Source organism: Capra hircus, chromosome 6 (assembly GCF_001704415.2).
Source record: "Capra hircus breed San Clemente chromosome 6, ASM170441v1, whole genome shotgun sequence".
Classification (NCBI taxonomy): Eukaryota; Metazoa; Chordata; class Mammalia; order Artiodactyla; family Bovidae; genus Capra; species Capra hircus.
This window is the reverse complement of record NC_030813.1, coordinates 59,542,574-59,562,920: the sequence shown is the minus strand read 5'-3', so window position 1 is coordinate 59,562,920 and position 20,347 is coordinate 59,542,574. Positions and strand designations below refer to the sequence as shown.

The window sequence follows — 20,347 nt, the reverse complement described above, 5'->3', positions numbered from 1 at the left end:
TCATTAAGGATACAGCTGTTAGACAGTTAAAAATTCTTCTCCTGACAAAAGTTAGGTGAAAGAAATCATTTCTAACACTGGGGAAACATTTTTCTCAGCTATATGTTAATTTGTGTTAAAATCAAGTGGAATAAACACAAATATTTCAAAACATGTCAAAAGAAATAAAGCTCTGGATGAAGTAATAATAGTGTGATAAGAAATAATAATTTTAAAAAGAACTTCTGGTCCTTGGGAATTGCTAGGATTTAGAACTTTCAGAAAGGAATGCACCACACACACTGTCATAAAATAGAGACAAGTATCACCTGAATGGCTGAACCTAGGAAAAACAGCACAAATGTGGATAACTGTAAATCACTATGCCTTACACATTTCTGATTTAAAAGTTTTTAAAGTACGATTAGAATACTTTATACATGTGATTTTATTTCTCTATCAGTAACATCTCTAGATCAAGCTAAAAATCTCTTAAAATCAGGAAAAGAATAATGCATCCTCCCCACCCCCAATTAACATTTAACATTGTTAAATTTTTTTAAAAGACAAGTCTTAAGGTTTCATTTGAACTATTGATAGGAGTATTTTTTCCCATATCCTGTGGTAAATGTATTCTTTTCAATTTTTGCTTTTCCTTTTGATATATATTCCAACTTGGAAAAGTTGCAAGAATAGTACAGAGAGCTCCTGTATTCTCCAGATGTTGACTGTTCCCATTTTTACTGCTCCCTTCTTATGAGCACAAAGCCATGTATAACAAAATCACCCAATTCAGTTCTTTGATTCCATTCCTGATGTTTGTATTTAGACTTGTAAGAAATAGTGATTTACAGTCATCCTCCTGTGTGTTGTTTTTCAGATTAAGTCACTTATACTATACCTGTCTGTATTTTAAGACAGTGTATGTGATACATTGAAATTGTATTGTAATTAGAAAACCAGTCAGTGGGATTTATTCTAGTAACAGAATTAGGAGGAAAGTATCACTTCAGTAGATAACGGAAAAAAAAAAAATGTATTTCGAAAAAACCGAGCACAATGGGGCTTCCCTGGTAGTCCAGTGGTTGAGAATGCACCTTCCCATGCAGGGACGAGGGTTCTATCCCTTGTCAGGGAACTAAGATCCTGCATGCTGGGCATCAGTTCAGTTCAGTCGCTCAGTCGTGTCCGACTCTTTGCGACCCCATGAATCGCAGCACGCCAGGCCTCCCTGTCCATCACCATCTCCCGGAGTTCACTCAGACTCATGTCCATCGAGTCCGTGATGCCATCCAGCCATCCCATCCTTGGTCATCCCCTTCTCCTACTCCCTCCCAGCATCAGAGTCTTTTCCAATGAGTCAGCTCTTCGCATGAGGTGGCCAAAGTACTGGAGTTTCAGCTTCAGCATCATTCCCTCCAAAGAAATCCCAGGGCTGATCTCCTTCAGAATGGACTGGTTGGATCTCCTTGCAGTCCAAGGGACTCTCAAGAGTCTTCTCCAACACCACAGTTCAAAAGCATCAACTCTTTGGCGCTCAGCCTTCTTCACAGTCCAACTCTCACATCCATACATGACCACAGGAAAAACCATAGCCTTGACTAGACGGACCTTAGTCGGCAAAGTAATGTCTCTGCTTTTGAATATGCTATCTAGGTTGGTCATAACTTTCCTTCCAAGGAGTAAGCGTCTTTTAATTTCATGGCTGCAGTCACCATCTGCGGTGATTTTAGAGCCCAAAAAAATAAAGTCTGACACTGTTTCCACTGTTTCCCCGTCTATTTCCCATGAAGTGATGGGACCGGATGCCATGATCTTCGTTTTCTGAATGTTGAGCTTTAAGCCAACTTTTTCACTCTCCTCTTTCACTTTCATCAAGAGGCTTTTTAGCTTCTCTTCACTTTCTGCCATAAGGGTGGTGTCATCTGCATATCTGAGGTTATTGATATTACTCCCGCCAATCTTGATTCCAGCTTGTGTTTCTTCCAGTCCAGCGTTTCTCATGATGTACTCTGCATAGAAGTTAAATAAGCAGGGTGACAATATACAGCCTTGACGTACACCTTTTCCTACTTGGAACCAGTCTGTTGTTCCATGTCCAGTTCTAACTGTTGCTTCCTGACCTGCATACATGTTTCTCAAGAGGCAGGTCAGGTGGTCTGGTTTTCCCATCTCTTTCAGAATTTTCCACAGTTTATTGTGTTCCACACAGTCAAAGGCTTTGGCATAGTCAAGAAAGCAGAAATAGATGTTTTTCTGGAACTCTCTTGCTTTTTCCATGATCCAGCGGATGTTGGCAATTTGATCTCTGGTTCCTCTGCCTTTTCTAAAACCAGCATAGGCAAACAAAAATGATGAAAAGTCTTGTCAAAATAGAAATAGAGGTACAGCTTCAATATTTGACAGTGGTTACTCGTTAGGTAGGGCTGATTTATTTAAGGACGCATTTTTGATGGTATGAGGAAACGGTTGTGATTGGATAAATGAAAAGGAAATGACTATATGGTTATTTCCATCTTTATGGAGAAAAAAGACCAGCATAAAATACACAAAAATGTAAATAGTGATTATTTTCTGGAGTTGAGAAATTATGGTATTCTTGCATTACACTTTTTTTTGTCTTTTAGAGTGATTCTGAAATGTGCATTTGTTAATTTTATAACCATAAATAAGACCAGAGTTTATTTTATAATTAAGACTTTTAATCAGAAATATAACTGCCTAAAAATATTAATTTTTTCCTTTTATTTCTTTAGTGCTTTCTATTGTGAATTGCAAAACCCATTAAAGTGTGAAACTTAATAGGTTTAAGGAGCCTAAGTCAAGGCAGCTTTGATAATAAGTGTAAAAGAAACATAATTGAAAATGTTACAAAATATCAAATGATTTGCTTGTGCATATGAAGCTGCCAGGGCTTCTCAGGTGGCACTAGTGGTAAAGAACCCCCCTGCCAGTGTAGGAGACAAAAGAGAGTTGGGTTTGTTCCCTGGCTCAGGAAGATCCCCTGGAGGAGGGCATGGCAACCCACTCTAGTATTCTTGCCTAAAGAATTCCATGGACAGAGGAGCCTGGGGGCTACAGTCCATAGGGTTGCAAAGAGTTGGACTGAAGTGGCTTAGCATGAATGCACATGAAGCTATGAACTTTTTTTTTTTTCCCACTGGACTGGGTCTTTGTTATGGAGTACAGGCTCCAGGGGCTTCCCTGGTGACTCAGAGGGTAAAGAATCTGCCAGCAGTGCAGGAGACCCAGGTTCAGTCCCTGAGTCAGAAGATTCCATGGAGATCAGGGCAGCCCACTCCAGTGTTCTTGCCTGGAGATTCCCATGGACAGAGGAGGCTGGCAGGCTACAGTCCATGGGATTGCAAAGAGTCAACTACTGAAGGGACTTAGCACTCACACACAAGCTCTAGAGTGCATAGGGCTCAGTAGTTGGAGCACATTATCTTAGTTGCCCCACAGCATGTGGGATCTCAGTTTGCTGACCAGGGATTGAACTCACATCCCCTGCGTTGGAAGGCAAATTCTTGGCTACTGGGCAGGTCACTCTCAAGCCATAAAATTTTTACCTGAGCTAGATATAACATTAATAATGAGAGTCTTAAGTTCTTCATAAATGTGGTACAAATGCAGATAATGCATCTGTCAGTAATCCAAATGTTGGTGCTTATCCATGCTTGTGGTCTTTACTCAGATTCTTAAATGAAGATGTACATAGTAACTGATTGCTAGTTTGTTTTGTAATGGAGATGAGTAAATATATATACTTTTTTACTGGCTTCTAAACATCAAGAGTTGACTATTTTTTTCTTTTATACGTTTTTGCAGATGGTAGTAAAGACTTTTATGGATATGGATCAGGACTCAGAAGATGAAAAACAGCAGTATCTCCCACTAGCCTTGCATCTGGCATCTGAATTTTTTCTCAGGAATCCCAATAAAGATGTGCGTCTCCTTGTAGCATGTTGTTTGGCTGACATCTTTCGAATCTATGCCCCAGAAGCTCCATATACTTCCCATGATAAACTTAAGGTAAATACAACCTTTTCAAAATTGGTTTTCTTTTACAGTTTAGCTTAATACCCTTAGGAACATAGGTTTCATTTTAGTCATCTTGTCATCGTAAGAAGATTATGTCATAAGTTCTAAAAACAAAATAATTATTTTTTCAGTTAATATTCATTGAATATCCATAAAATGACTGGTATTTTTATGAGACATTTGAAAGATACAGTCAAAACGGTCCCTGTCTGCTCATATCTGACCTTCAGGATAACCTATCTTAAAGGCCAGAAGACTGAATTGAAGGGATGGTGGATGAATGACACTTTTTAAAACAACTATATAACAGAATTCACACATTCAAATGACTATTTTCCCCTGAAAGTTACTTTATATGCAAAGCTGCATGCTCATCTTGATGGTTCTGCCTTTGTTTGAAAAGTTTGAGGAGCTCCTCTTTTGAGTTGATCTCTTAAACTGTTTTCATATCATGAATACTTTCAGATAGCCCGTAAATCAGGTTACTCCATATTGGTACTATTTGGGGTTAAAACTTCTAAAGAAAGCTTATTAAAAAATAGAGCACTGTTGTGAAAAATACAATCCCTTGGACTAGTCTATTATTGGTTTTGTTCCACACAACTTTGTAGTCACACATCAAATTCAAAAATAGGTCTTGAAAGTTATTATTTACATCTAGGGAATTGTAATGGAAGTACTTCATATCCAAGTACATTAACTGAAGATAATTACCGTGATACAATATAAAGATGGTGAATAAAGTGGAAGTTCTGTACTAGAAGAAAGGGTAACAAGACATGGAACCTATGATTCTCTCAGAATGAGGGAGCCTAAAGATATGTGGCAGTAATTATCTTTGCTTCTAAAGGATGTAATTTTAAATGATTTGCTCTTTTCCAGATATTTTGGGTAATGGACTAGGCTAGTCCCAAGGAAAATTTTCTTTTATTGTTGTCTTTAATAGAGAATGTATATATAGACTGTTAGGATATTGTGAAAGTAATAAGTATTTGTGTCTAAATTAATTTATTTTATCATTTTTTAAAACAGGACATATTTTTGTTTATTACCAGACAGTTAAAAGGTTTGGAGGATACAAAGAGCCCGCAATTTAATAGATACTTTTATTTATTAGAGGTAAAATTTTTTTTATTTAATATCACTATTTCATGTTGTAGGAAATTCTTTATAGTAACTTTATAATGTAAAATGAATCGTTTTGTTTGTTTTATACAAAGCCCACTTAAGAAAATATCATTTATAATATGTTTTTTCATTCTTCATATCTTCATATTCCTTAGGCAAAACTATTACATTGAGACTTTATTTTCATTCTTTTATAATCCAAAAAGAGATTAAATCGAATTAATTTTCACTACAGTTAATATTTTGTATGTATATATGTCAAGGTCAGAGTACATGACTGCTGAAACAATTGTAGTTTTATATGTTGGGGTGTTATAAGCTTTAATATAGATTTCTAATTCTAAAAATTAAATTTTATTAATGAGCCTACTTTTGTGTAACTATTCTCTGTATGTGTGAATAATTTTATTTGTTTATTTATTTAAGAATTTAGCGTGGGTTAAATCATATAACATCTGCTTTGAATTGGAAGATTGCAATGAAATTTTTATTCAGCTTTTTAGGACTCTCTTCTCAGTGATCAAGTAAGTTATTTTTTAAGCTTTTCTGTTTGTCTCTTTTTCTTGCTGTGCATATTGAATTATCATGTACTGTGTATTTATACTAAGATCTTTTAGGTAAAAGGAAATGTTTTCCTTAGAAGACTTAACGTAAAGAGGAAAATAATTCTGTTGTCTGAAAACTCTCTTTGTCTTTATACTGACATTTTAAGTTATGGTATCAATTGTATGTTGTTGTTTAGTCACTGAGTCATGTCTAATTCTTTGCGACCCCATGGACTGTAGCCCACCAGATTTCAGTCCAGTGCTTTATCTTGGTGGGTGTATGTGATTTCTGTCCAGTACTTCATTGTGTGTGTGTATGTATGTATGTGATTTCATTCTAGTGCTTGATCTTGGTGTGTGTGTATATGTGAGATTTTAATCCAGTGGGTGGGGGTGTGTATGTGTGAGATTTTAATCCAGTGGGTGGGGGTGTGTGTGTGAGATTTCAGTCCAATGCTTCATCCTGGTGTGTGTGTGTGTGTGTGTTTTAGTAAACCAAGCATTGTTATGAGATGTGTTCTGTATCATTACATTATATACAAGCAATATATCTCAAATATATTTTAAATTTTCTAATAGCCACATTAAGAAAGGTAACATGAAACAAATGAAATTTATTTAAATAATATATTTTATTTCAGTATTTCCAGAAAGCATTATTATTATTTCAACATGTGGCTCTATCCAGACTTCAGTAGGGCAGTAGCCAAATGGCCATTGCATAGCAACTTCGGTATTGAATAGCACATTTCTGAAGTTTTCTATAGATTTCTAATGAATACTATTACATATTTTTCTTTTCCTTAGCTAGAATGGTAGGAAGAGAATATAACCTGGGATAAACTGGACCAACCTAGTCTAGTGATAGAAGCTTATAAAAAGATTGCATGAGAAAAAACTTCCTGTGACAACTAACTGAAGGCCCTTAAATGAATGATAGAATGTATAAACTATACCTTTGTGTTGGTTAGCTTTTGCTTCATAACAAAGCAACCCACAACTTGATAGTTTAAAACATACTCCATTTTATTTAGCTCATGATTCGGCTTGGTAGTTCATTTTGTCAGGGCTGGACTTGCTCCTGTATTTGCAGTCAGTTAGCAGAACATCTTGGAGAAGGCAGTGGCACCCCACTCCAGTACTCTTGCCTGGAAAATCCCATGGATGGAGGAGCCTGGTAGGCTGCAGTCCATGGGGTCGCTAAGAGTCAGACCCGACTGAGCGACTTCACTTTCATTTTTCACTTTCATGCATTGGAGAAGGAAATGGCAACCCACTCCAGTGTGCTTGCCTGGAGAATCCCAGGGACAGGGGAGCCTGGTGGGCTGCCGCCTATGGGGTCGCACAGAGTCGGACACGACTGAAGCGACTTAGCAGCAGCAGCAGCAGAACATCTGGCAAACTGGCTGATGTAGTAGGACAGCTGGGTCACGTGTCACTCTGTCATCATCCAGCAGGCTGATCCAGGTCTCTTCATATGCTGACTCAGTTTCAGAAATTGCAAGAAGGGCACACCCCACCACAGAAGCACTTTTTAAAACCTCAGCACACTTCATATTTACTTTTAATTCATTGGCCAAGCAAGGCACATAGGCAAACCCAGATTCAAAGGTTGGTTAAATAGACTCCTATTTTGTTGGGAGGAGTAGCATTTTAAAGACATGTACATACAGAGATGAGAACAGTTTGTGGCCATTGTTTGCTTTCTGCCACATATTTGTAACTTTTTCTTTTAATATTAAAATTACCAACAAAATGATAAAGAAACGCCTGAGTTGTTATCCTGCCCATTTTGTTACCTTGACTGTCCACTTAAGTCCACTTAATATTGTGCAGTTATACTTTTTTCTTCTATTATTTTTACATACACATACTTTCTTTGATCCTTTTAATATTTTTCTTTTCTGAATCTAAAGATCTAAATTTATTCTTGACCTAATTCTTTAATTGAAAAAAATCACAGTGAGGTAAATCAGTAAAATAAGACTTGCCTTTTGAAAGAGGAATTTATTGATTTGTATTTATTGACACATTTACCATATATCTCGTGTTCTTCATTCCTTTGTATATATGCAGATTTCCATCTTGCATTATTTTACTTTAGTCTGAAAGACTTCCTTTAACATTTCCTATAGTTGAAGTCTACTGCTGATAGAATTCTTTCAGTTTTTCTGTGTCTGAAACAACCCTTATTCCACCTTCATTTTTGAAAGTTATATTCATGGTATGAATATTATGTTAATAATACTTTTCCTCTCTTCTTTTTTGTCTCAGTACTTTTAAAGATGTTCCTCTTTTTCTGGCTTACACTTTTTAAAATGATAAGTTTTTGTCATTTTAAATCTTTGTTTCTCTGTTAATAATGTATCTTCTTTTTCTCTACCCACTTAAGGTTTTCTCTGTATTGCTGCTTTTAAACAATTCAATTATGATGTCTCACAGTGGAGTTTTCTTTCTGTTTGCTGTGCTTAGAACTCACAGAGCTGCTTGGATATGTGGGCTTACACTTCTGATTACTAGATGCCTTGTGAGTTGTAAGATTTTCCACTGTAGCTGAAACACACACATTGTATGACCTGTGTGAATTCCAGGGATTATTCCTTCTGCTCCTTTCAGGTGTTTCCTTCCCCAAACTCGAGATGTCTTCACCAGCCTATGCTAATCACTAAGTACCTGAAGACTCGGGTAGTCTCTGTGAGCTTGCTCTCTTGAGCAGTTCTCTCCCCTCTGGTATTCTGCCCTACAAACTGTAGTCTTTCCAGACCCAGAAAAACCATTAGGATCTTCTCTTCCTGTACTGAAGCCTGGAAACTTTTATAGGTAGAAAAAGTAAGCTTCCCTTCTTTCAGCAGCATGTGTATAGGGTCTGATATGTTTTCATATATTTTGTTTATTTTTTTTTAACTGTTTCAGGTAGAAGAGTAAATCCTGCTATTGAATCTTGGCTGAAACTAATGGAAATAATTTTTAAGTCTGTTTCATTTCTCTTTTCTTCACTCCTTTCCTATTCACAAATGATATGGATCTGAGACCTAAATACTCTTCGTTTTTTTGTATCAAGCTGAGTATCTCTGTTCTTTACTGCCTACCTCCCCCCACCACACACACACACACATCCTCCTATATAGTTGATTTTTGCACAGTCTTGGCCTTTAGTAAGCAAGATATTCGAGAGAGAGTATTTTTCTAAAAGTTGTAGAAAACTGTGAATCTAACAATAGGACAATTTTTCACTAACTTTAAAATTTTGATCTTTGATTTTACCACTAGGTGCCCAACAAGTGTATTATACATTATTTCAAGCTTATTTTTAAAAAACTACAGATAAGAGATACATAAATGATAATAACATTTAGGTTAGTCTTAATTTAAACTTCCCTTTGTCTGTAGTAGTACAACTAAGTTATATTATTTTCTTGATTTGTCTTCGCATGTATATTCTGATAAACGTGAAAACGAACAGGTCAAGTCTTTAGTTAAGATGCAGTCAGAGAGGGAGAAGCCTAGATATTCTCTTGACTTATCAACAATTTTTGGAGCCAGTCTTTTTGGGTAAGTTTATACCAGCACTAGACATATTTATTGAGAAGGCCTGCCCTTGACTCTGCACTAGCTAAGGAAGCAGGACTAAAACTGATTCTGGCTTTATACCTTGTTGATTTATCATTTGTTTGTTTGAAATTCTTTGAGAGACAGCAGGATGACTTTTTCAGAATCTTAAGTCATGAGTTCTGGTAGCATTTTACATAAGACTTTGGATTTTCAGTATAGTTGAACTAAAACTTCTAGTGGCAAAGATATGCAAGTGTTTACATAGGCCTTCTTTGTGTTTATAGTTCTGTCGTTTTGGGGGGAATTATTAAAATCGAAAGGGATGAAAAGCTATCTACGTTCTTTATCTTGTACATTTTTTGTTTCCTTAAAATTTTATCATTTTTTAAAATCCAGGGGCATGTAAGCGAAGACTTCTTTGAAGTTGACATTTTTGTTTCATTGAATTTAACCCATTCTTTGAATTCTAGGTGTATGGGGCTTAATTAAATTTTTGTATGTATGAAATAGTTTACAGTGATTTCTTAGCTGTTTTAGTAATAATCATGAGAGGAGCAAAGTAAATATGAAACAGTCAAAATTTCTTTGCCATTATTGATGTGGTTTGCTCAAATGAAAAATCCTTTACATTTGAGATAGTTGCTTTAAACTGGGAAGTTTAATTTTCTTTGGTAAGCCTAATTTTTTTTTTCCTCTCTCTTTTTTTTCTTAAAAGCAATAGCCACAATAAGAAGGTACAAATGCACATGTTAGACTTGATGAGTTCTATCATCATGGAAGGTGATGGAGTTACTCAAGAATTATTGGACTCCATTCTTATTAACCTCATTCCTGCACATAAGGTCTGTACAGTATGAAGATATTAAAGGTTAATATTTAATGGTAGTACTACACATATGAAAGCTTGTTTTTCACCATTTGTAATCCCATGTAATTATTCCCACTATCACTCTCCAGTCCCAAGTAAATTAAAGTAACACACATAAGTCTTATAGCTTGTTGTCTTTAGAAGACATATTTTCACTTAGTTAAGTGCTGCCTCTTCTCTGGAAAATTAAAAGTGTTCCAGATTGACCACTCATATCTAGTATAGGAATTGCAAGGGATTGAAGTACTGTCTTGGTTTGGTTCTTTGTTTTAGAAAAGAAAATGTATTTACTACTTTCTAATAGATAGTATATTAAAAAACAGAGATATTACTTTGCCAACAAAGGTTCGTCTAGTCGAGGCTATGATTTTTTCACTGGTCATGTATGGATGTGAGAGTTGGACTGTGAAGAAAGCTGAGCGCCGAAGAATTGATGCTTTTGAATTATAGTGCTGGAGAAGACTCTTGCAAGTCGCTTGGACTGCAAGGGGATCCAACCAGTCCATCCTAAAGGAGACCAGTCCTGGGTGTTCATTGGAAGGACTGATACTGAGGCTGAAACTCTAATACTTTGGCCACCTCATGTGAAGAACTGACTCATTGGAAAAGACTCTGATGCTGGGAGGGATTGGGGACAGGAGCAGAAGGGGACGACAGAGGATGAGATGGCTGGATGGCATCACTGACTCGATGGATGTGAGTTTGAGTGAACTCTGGGAGTTGGTGATGGACCGGGAGGCCTGGCGTGCTATGATTCATGGGGTCACAAAGAGTCGGACACTACTGAGCGACTGAACTGAGCTGAACAGATACAGAGTGTAGGAATTGGTATTTCTCCTTAGAACCCACGTCCTACATTTTTCTTAGGCACTTTCAGAAAATGATTTGGGCAAAAGCAGAAACTGTATGGTTAATGTTAAGGGGAAAAGGATGTTTGAGAGCAGTCTATTCTCCATTTCCTTTTTCTGTTTCTTTCTGCTAGCTCCCCCTAAGAAAGTGAAGGACTTAGCTTCCCCCACTCCAGGTCCACCACTGATGTGCACTCAGGCCTATCCTACTGTTGGTACTTACTTTCCTGCTCTTTTCCTCTAATTGTTCAGTGACTTGTCATCAGATGTCTGATAAATACATATCTAATTATACTATTCAAAATGAGATGCAACCAATTATAAATTCTTTTCCTGACTGATACATTATTTACATTTTTTAAAAATTCAAATGAGTCTGTAATAGGTCAAAATTTTGAGAGTATGGCAAAGAGGTTATATATGTTAGGCAAATAAGAAAGGAAAAACTTTGTGAGGAATAGTGTATTTGGTGTTTGTATTCTAGTTAGAGTGTATTTTTAATGAGTAGAACTATGCCTTTTTAGGAAATATAAAGGTTTTCTTAGTTTTGTCAAGATATAAATGATATACAGCACTGTATAAGTTTACCTACATTCAGTTCAGTTCAGTTCAGTCGCTCAGTCATGTCCGACTCTTTGCGACCCCACAAATCGCAGCATGCCAGGCCACCCTGTCCATCACCAACTCCCAGAGTTCACTCAGACTCTTGTCCATTGAGTCAGTAATGCCATCCAGCCATCTTATCCTCTGTCGTCCCCTTCTGCTCCTGCCTCCAATTCCTCCCAGCATCAGAGTCTTTTCCAATGAGTCAGTTCTTCACATGAGGTGGCCAAAGTATTGGAGTTTCAGCCTCAGTATCAGTCCTTCCAATGAACACCCAGGACTGGTCTCCTTTAGGATGGACTGGTTGGATCCCCTTGCAGTCCAAGCGACTTGCAAGAGTCTTCTCCAGCACTATAATTCAAAAGCATCAATTCTTCGGCGCTCAGCTTTCTTCACAGTCCAACTCTCACATCCATACATGACCACTGGAAAAACTGTAGCCTTGATTAGATGGACCTTTGTTGGCAAAGTAATGTCTCTGCTTTTGAGTATGCTATCTAGGTTGGTCATAACTTTCCTTCCAAGGAGTAAGCATCTTTTAATTTCATGACTGCAGTCACCATCTGCAGTATGAAATCATTTATTTCCTTTAAACATGAAACATTTAGTGAACATCCATTATCTCATAGCTGCAAAAATTAAAGAAACAGAAGAGAAGTGTTTTTCTTGCAAATGAAATAAGTTTTAGGATTTATTCTCTTAATGAATTTCATTCACATATAACATATAGCTGTTTTTAAATAGATTTATCATGTTTATATCACTAGTACTTACCTCTTAGTTGGAAGTACCTTTTGACTGCCTTCATCTAATTCTGCCTCCCCACCCCCTGCCTTAACTACAAATCTGATCTCTTTTTTTATGAGTTAGTTTTTGAAGTATAATTGATCTACATAACTCTTCCTTAGTTGTGGTTACACAGTATTTCTCTACAGTTTAATCACCTAAATCTAGTTACAGTCTATCAGCATATAAAGATTTACATAGTTATTGGTTGTATTCCCCACACTGTACATTTCATATCTGTGACTCATTGATTTTGCAGGTGGAAGTTTGTATCTGTTAATCTCCCTTACTTGTTCCTCCAAGATTGCCTTAATTTTGAGCTAATCTTATTCTTTTGGAAATGGAATAAAAACCTGGAGCAAGTATCAGGAAGCTATGGCTTGTAGACCAAATCTGGCCCACTGCCTATTTATGTACATAAAGTTTTATTTGAACACAACCATGCTTATTTGTTTTTATTGTGTCCATGGTTGCTTTCCTGCTGCAACAACCAGAGGTATGTAGTTGCAGCAGTGACGATATGGCTGGCCAATAAAGCCTAAAATACATATCTACCATCTGCCTTTTTGCATAAAAATTTTGCTGACTACTAACCTAAGGTATAGGATATCCTTGCCTTTTTTTGGAGATAAGTGCAAGATGGTGGTGAATGAATCTGTTTGGTCTAAAACTGCGAAGTATAGAGATGTTAATAGGTACTTTTCAACACAAGGATTCCATTTTTAATAACTTTTAAAAAATATATCTTTTCACAGGCTTCCTCAGACCCTTTAATTAATTAATTTATTTATTTTTATACTGTCATTTTAAATCTTTAATCAGATTCCATTCATGATTATCAGTCATATTACATGCCATGATTAGCTTTCTATAAACAATTTTGCCTTCTGTGTACAAATTGGTATCAATGAAATAAATAAAACCATATACTAGGCAAAGAATTTTATTTATCTTTGTCTCAAACTTTATTCTTAGGGTTCTTCAGCTTTATTAGCTGGAAAGAATAAATTGTATATAAGCAAAAACTGAAAAGAGCTGCAGTGTCCAGGGGCTTAGGCTTAAAAATATTAGAGATCTAGATTTTATCAGATCCATGAACAAAATTTTAGAAAGCAGTCATAAAATAGCAGCTCCCAGTAACTTCTTCAAGATTTATCTTCTTCAGAAGTTAACTTAATTCAGTTTGCTTCATTCTTGGAAGCCTCATCAAAATTCTCTACAAGATCTGGAACTTCATCATCCTCCTCCTCTCCAGTGGCAAGTGGTGCTTTTCCATCCACGGATATTTGGGCAGAGCTTCAGCCAGTCTCCTTAAACTGGTGTGACTGTTGGCACCAAGCTGGTTTAAGATGCTGGGGAGCATTTCTGTCAGTTGCTTTGTCTCAGCGTGGCCCGAAATGGTGAAAGTGTTTGCTGCCAGAGATGCCTGAACTTTAGGGTTGTTAAAGTGATCACTGTTCCTTGATTTGTGAGCATATTCACCTCTTCAGTACCAGAGATATTGTTTACCCCTAACTTTTTTAAAGAGAACTGAATTTTTTTGTCATCTGCTGTGGCTGTTCTATGAACCACCTTCTTTCTGCGAGCAGTTCCTTTCCCACCAATGCGCACTTGTGCCTGCAGTTTGGCGAGTTTCTCCTGGTTCATGATAGTTTCTTTCATCTTGCTGGAGTGGAAATGGGGCCGTGTCGGGGACTAGGGGTGGCGCTCAGGTGGTCTCGGGCGGACCAGCTGAGGTTAGGTGCACACACGCAGGGACGCAAGATGGCAGCTCAGACCCTTTAGTTTATTACCATGCATTGGGAATCTTGAGGAATGAAGGCAGTAGTTAGCATTTCAGAAATATAACTGAGAATTTTGCTTGAAGCACTTTGCAGGTCCACTCTTCCTCAGAACAGACATTGATTAGACAGTGAAATACTGAGGATAATGTGTGTGTGTTAGGGATAAATGGCTGTGATTGCCAATTCAGATTGGTTCAGTTCAGTCCCTCAGTTGTATCTGACTCTTTGTGACCCCATGGACTGCAGCACACCTGGCCTCCCTGTCCATCACCAACTCCCGGTTAACGAAACCTAAAAGTCTTAGATTTAGTAAAGCTAAACTTAATATAGGGTTGAGCTTTTGGCTAATTACCTACTGTGTTTTTTTATTTCTTTGTATTTCAGTTTTTGATTCATGGTTGTGCTATTTGCAACTTCTACATTTATGACCTCTTGACTAGTGGATATTGGGTAAAACCTTGAATGTGGTTCAGTTATATTTTTTGCTCCATATTTTCTGAACTTTGAAGACTTTGATGTTCTAGTGGTATTATCTTGTAAATTCATTAATTCATTTGTAACTTTGCATATTTTTTGTGTTTCAGAACTTAAATAAACAGTCCTTTGACCTCGCAAAAGTCCTATTGAAAAGGACAGTCCAGACTATTGAAGCATGCATTGCCAATGTAGGTATTTCTGCCTATCTTTTTTCTGTAATTTTGTAGTTCTTAATCCATAAAGGTACGAGTTTATTAGAACTCTTCACATAAAGGCTTATTTAGCCTGTAAACAGTTTCATCTATTTAGGAGAAATATATAAGAGAACTGATATGTCCAAATGTAACCAAATGCAGCATAGCTTTATAAGCTTATAGACATTGTTTTTATTTTTTATTTTTTTATTTTTTTATTTTATTTTATTTTTTTTAGTTTTTTATTTTTTAAATTTTAAAATCTTTAATTCTTACATGCGTTCCCAAACATGAACCCCCCTCCCACCTCCCTCCCCATAATATCTCTCTGGGTCATCCCCATGCACCAGCCCCAAGCATGCTGTATCCTGCGTCAGACATAGACTGGCGATTTAATTCTTACATGATAGTATACATGTTAGAATGCCATTCTCCCAAATCATCCCACCCGCTCCCTCTCCCTCTGAGTCCAACATTGTTTTTAAATGGCACAAGATAGAGGATGTTAGGTCTGCAATTCCCACCCTTTCTTCTTTGTATTTTATCTTTTTATCTCCTGGCTATGCTGATCTTTTTCACTTTCTCCCTTCATCTTTTTCTGTGGCTCTGTGTCTATCTAGTTCCTTCCTCATGTCCCTAAACCATTCTTCTGAACCTTTTTGGCTTTCCCTCTTAAATAGTTGTTAATAGAGTAGTAAGTTGTCTTTTTACTTTTGTCTACTTTTACTATGTTTTGTTTTTACTAAAAAGTCAATAAAGTAATTCTGAAAAGAAATTAGAATTGTGCTGCCTTAATGTAACAAGTTCATTATTGAACATTGCTCAGATTCTTACCTGTTTTTTCACACTTTATATAAAACTTTGAATTGTTCATTTATGTTTCCACATCTTGACATCATTTTTTTACATCATCTTTTTATTTATGACGAGAATGATTGTAAGTATTCCTTTGAATTCATATATAATTTACCTAATCATTTCCCTCTTGCCTTGCATTTAGGTTTTTTTCAGTGTTTTCTTTAGTACAGTCTTTGTGAATGTAGTATTTATTTACTGTTGAATTGTTTTCTACATATAAAAGTCTAAGTATATTAATTTAAATGTTATGAATTATTAGTATTATTTGATTTACTGAATACTTAAGCATGGTTTAAAAAAGTTTTCTCAAGTATTGTAAAAGTGTATACAGTGAAATTTGTCTTTCTTCAGTCTCAAATATCTTTTTCTCACTTCTCAAAAATAGCCATCACCAATAGATTTTCATGTATCCTTCCAGAATTACTCATATGTGTATGTGTAGTTGTAAATTTTGTTAAAACTCTTTTCCTTATTCTTGTCAAGTTCTTCATAATATTTTCTAACTCTTAATATATGTTGTCTTTCAAAAGAAATTTATCATTTGATGATACTACCAAAAACATGCTCAGATCAGTTGCATACAATTGCCTCTGTAGCATTTTTATATTTTAAAAGTTTTTTTCTAATTTAATTTTGCTAGCAAGAGTGGAGATATCTTTTAATTTGTGCTTTGATATTATATTCTCTTTGTTTCTTCTTCCTAGAATGCTTTTAAATTATCAGCCTTTGTATCATCACCTTTTCCTTCTCTTTGTCCTCTGAGTTAAAATGTTTTTTACTTTCTGGGGTTCTTTTTGGCTGCGCTGGGTCTTTGTTGCAGTGTTCAAGCTTTCTCTGCTGCTGCTGTTGAGTCGCTTCCGTCATGTCCAACTCTGTGCAGCCCCATAGATGGCAGCCCACCAGGCTCTGCCGTCCTTGGGATTCTCCAGGCAAGAATACTGGAGTGGGTTGCCATTTCCTTCTCCAATGCATGAAAGTGAGAAGTGAAAGTGAAGTCGCTCAGTCGTGTCTGACTTGTAGCGACCCCATGGACTGCAGTCTACCAGGCTTCTCTGTCCATGGGATTTTCCAGGCAAGAGTACTGGAGTGGGTTGCTGTTGCCTTCTCCCAGGTTTTCTGTAGTTGCAGCAAATGGGCTCAACTCATGGCTGTAGTTTGTGGGCTTCTTGTTGCAGTGGCTTCTCTTGTTGTGAAGTACAGGCGTTAGGGTGCACGGGATCAGCAGTCAAGGCTCATAGGATCAGTAATTGTGCCATACAGGCTTAGTTGCTCCACAGCATATGGAATCTTCCTGGACCAGGGATTGAACCTGTGACCCTTGGCAGGCGGATTCTTATCACTATCCTGCTAGGGAAGTCTCTTTCTGGGTATTTTTGGGAAAAAAAGCAACTGATCCTCCACCTTCAGTTATTCTTTATTGCTAAATTTACATAGAAAAAAATGTGTATGTGTGCACATATGCTCAGTTGCGTAGTCATGTCCAGCTCTGTGACCTCATGGACTATAGCCTGCCATGCTCTTCTGTCGATGGAATTTTCCAGGCAGGAGTATTGGAGTGGCATTTCCTACCTCAGGGGTTGTTCCCAACCCAGGGATCAAACATACGTCTCTTGAGTCTCCTGCACTGGCAGGTGAATTCTTTACCACTGTGCTACTTGGGAAGCCCCAGTAAAGAAATTACTCAAAAATCCAAAAGATTTAGTCATTTAAAATTTTTTGTCTGCTATAAAGAAATTTCTCTATAAAATCCTCTATAATGGATTAAATAAACTATTTAAATTTTTTTTTAATAACAGTTCATTCCTAGAATTGTCATCCTAATTTGAAAGAAAGGTAACAACTCAATTACTTTAAAAATTTTTCATGTAACAGTCATAATTTGATGATATTTGGAGATTTGTTCAGTTTTGGTGACTATCCTATTATATATATTAGTAATTGAAACATCTGTTCTTTTTTAATCTTCCTCACTTGTATATGGAATGCCTAATTATATAGTTTTCTTCTAACACATTTATAAAAAGCCAAAAGTTTTTAAATGAAATGGATATTTTGTTTCTGTCTCCTTTAGTTTTTCAATCAAGTACTGGTGCTGGGAAGATCATCAGTAAGTGATTTGTCGGAACATGTATTTGATCTGATTCAGGAACTTTTTGCTATAGATCCCCATTTATTATTATCTGTCATGCCGCAGCTTGAATTCAAACTGAAGGTAAGACTGACTATAATTTCTAAGCTCTTTAACTTTTGAGAGAAACATATATGTTATATTGTTTTCCTTTAACTGTAAAAGAATAAAATGTGAGTTCAATTATCTTATATTTAGTTAAGGTATATATATTTTTTTAATCATTTGAGTAAAACGGAGACTCTCATCTCAGTGATAGAGTTTTTCATTGCAATTAAAATTATAATTTACTTAATTGTTAAATGCCTGATAAACACAGTGATACAAATAATAGATATGAAAAATGGAGTTATCCCCAAAATGTATAAAATGTTATTGAATGATGCCTATTATTATATGTATATATTTTAGAACATCAAATGATATCAGACTCAGTACTCAAAGGATCTTGATTTTAACTATTTGGCCCTTTCATAGTATAAATCAAGGACAAAAATTTTACATGACGACTTGAGCATATCTGGAAGTTTTTATTTACTATTGTTTTTTAAATAGCCAACTAAACAAATTCATAACACCTCAAAAAATACAAAAATCTTAACACTCAGTCCTTTCTCCTTGTTAAACTTTAGAAAAGAACATCATACATTTTGCTTGATATTCTGGAATTTTTGAAAGATTTTTTTAATATCCAGTATTTTATTTAATCCTTATATCAGCCTATGGTATATTTAGGACCAACACTACAATTTTGAGTTTTTAAGTTATAAAAAACATAAGATGAATTATTATGAAAAATTTAAGATAAATTATTTTGTCCATTTACACAGTTAAAATGTATTTGGAATTCGAACTCTGATTTCCCACTCTTAAAACAGGTATAAGATTTGTCCATTTTGTTTTATGACAAGAATTTGCTGTTCACATATGAAAGACATTTTACTAGGTTTCTCAGAAACTGTTTTACGGAAAATGTTACACAGAGAACAAAGTTTTGTTTTGTTTTTTAATAATGGGTTTATTTCAACAACAGTCTAAGAGTGGTTCCACACCAAATTATTTCTATGTATAAGGCATTAAAATATTTTCTCCCAGTCTATATATAGAGTTTGAATATGAAAGTCAAGCCTCTTTAATCCTTAAACAAGGCTGCTGTAATAGATGGTGGGAATGGATTAGGAACTAGACTTCAGTGTGTAAGCTTAATGTAAACAGAATGAAGTTTAAACTACATTGGTTGTCCATACCCCATTCTTCCATAAGTTCATTTACTTACATCAGAAGTTAAGAGCTGAATCTGGCCTCCCAAAAATGTTTTATTTGATAAATTTTATTTCAAAATGTCATGCAAATAATTTTCTCTTTTTAAAAAGTTGATAACATTGAGTAAATGAATAAATTTTAAAATCAAACTTTGTTGAAAACTCCAGATTATACATTTTCTTAAAAAAAAAAAATCAGATGATTTGATAACATGTTTGGCTAGAACTTGAGTAGTAGTACCTTAAATGGGTTATGAGCTTTTCTCTACCACAGTTGTCCTCAATTACTCTTCATCTTGTACCCTCTCTGCTTCATTGATACAATTTGATATTTTCATAGGCATACTTTAGCAGTAGGTGCACAAGAATTTTTTTTATAGATTCCTTAATTCCCTTTTTTTAAAAATTTAGCACCTTAGTTAATGTTATTTCTATATAGTCTCTCTTGATACAATATGTATAACCCAAGGCCATTGATTTTTATGTTTTCTGTACTCTTAGATAAATTTCTGCCTTTTTAAAAGGCAGATGTTGGAGATGAAATTGTAGGGCAGAAATTATTTGTAGGTCTTCCATTCACAGAATTTTTTCTAGAACTCTTAGGGAATGTTAGAATTAAATCATTGTCTTCATATTTCTCCAGCATCTTTGCAGATTGCAAGCAAGCAGAGAAACAGGCATAAGTTAACAGTTGAGAGGGAATGAAATAAGAGCAAAGGACCTGATGATCTAACGTGGAATTAAATCAACTTCTACATAGTAAATGAGAGAATATGATATTTTAAAGTTTTCATCATTATAAGCAAAAATAGTGAAATTGCAGCTCCTTGGGGCTCTTTTATTTATTTTTTATAATCTGATGAATAACTCAGGCTTTATTTATTTTCTTTTTTCCCTTAGAGCAATGATGGAGAAGAACGATTAGCTGTTGTTCGACTTTTAGCTAAATTGTTTGGTTCTAAAGATTCCGATTTAGCAACACAGAATCGTCCTCTGTGGCAGTGTTTTCTTGGACGGTAAGAGAATATAATTCTGTGGACTTTTATGTTTTGGAGGCTAGTCAGTATGGCACACCTGATTGAAACCACATATATCAAACGTCGATATATGTTTTTTTAATACCAATGTTACTGTCTCTCTTGGAGAGTAAACTGAAGAGGGATTTTTTATGAAGAAAGCTTTTATCCACATAACAGATTTTAATCTTTCTTGTGTGTGCTAAATAATGTCATTAGAATAAACATTTGAAGATCTGCAGAGTCTTAAAATTTTTAAATAAATCATGAGACTGAAG

General features: G+C 35.7%; 1 protein-coding gene and 1 pseudogene across 1 annotated transcript in view; one reads left to right on the top strand and one right to left on the bottom strand.

Moving 5' to 3' along the window:
* The window catches only part of PDS5A (PDS5 cohesin associated factor A), a 128,456-nt gene that overhangs the window by 36,291 nt on the left and 71,818 nt on the right, over positions 1-20,347 (top strand). Inside the window, exons 3-9 of the mRNA XM_018049381.1 lie at positions 3,808-4,011; positions 5,053-5,139; positions 5,575-5,672; positions 9,961-10,087; positions 14,719-14,799; positions 17,735-17,875; positions 19,954-20,069. Coding sequence (XP_017904870.1) covers positions 3,808-4,011; positions 5,053-5,139; positions 5,575-5,672; positions 9,961-10,087; positions 14,719-14,799; positions 17,735-17,875; positions 19,954-20,069 — 854 coding nt within the window. The remainder of the gene's footprint in view (positions 1-3,807; positions 4,012-5,052; positions 5,140-5,574; positions 5,673-9,960; positions 10,088-14,718; positions 14,800-17,734; positions 17,876-19,953; positions 20,070-20,347) is intronic.
* LOC102172879 lies at positions 13,150-14,216 on the bottom strand (annotated as a pseudogene).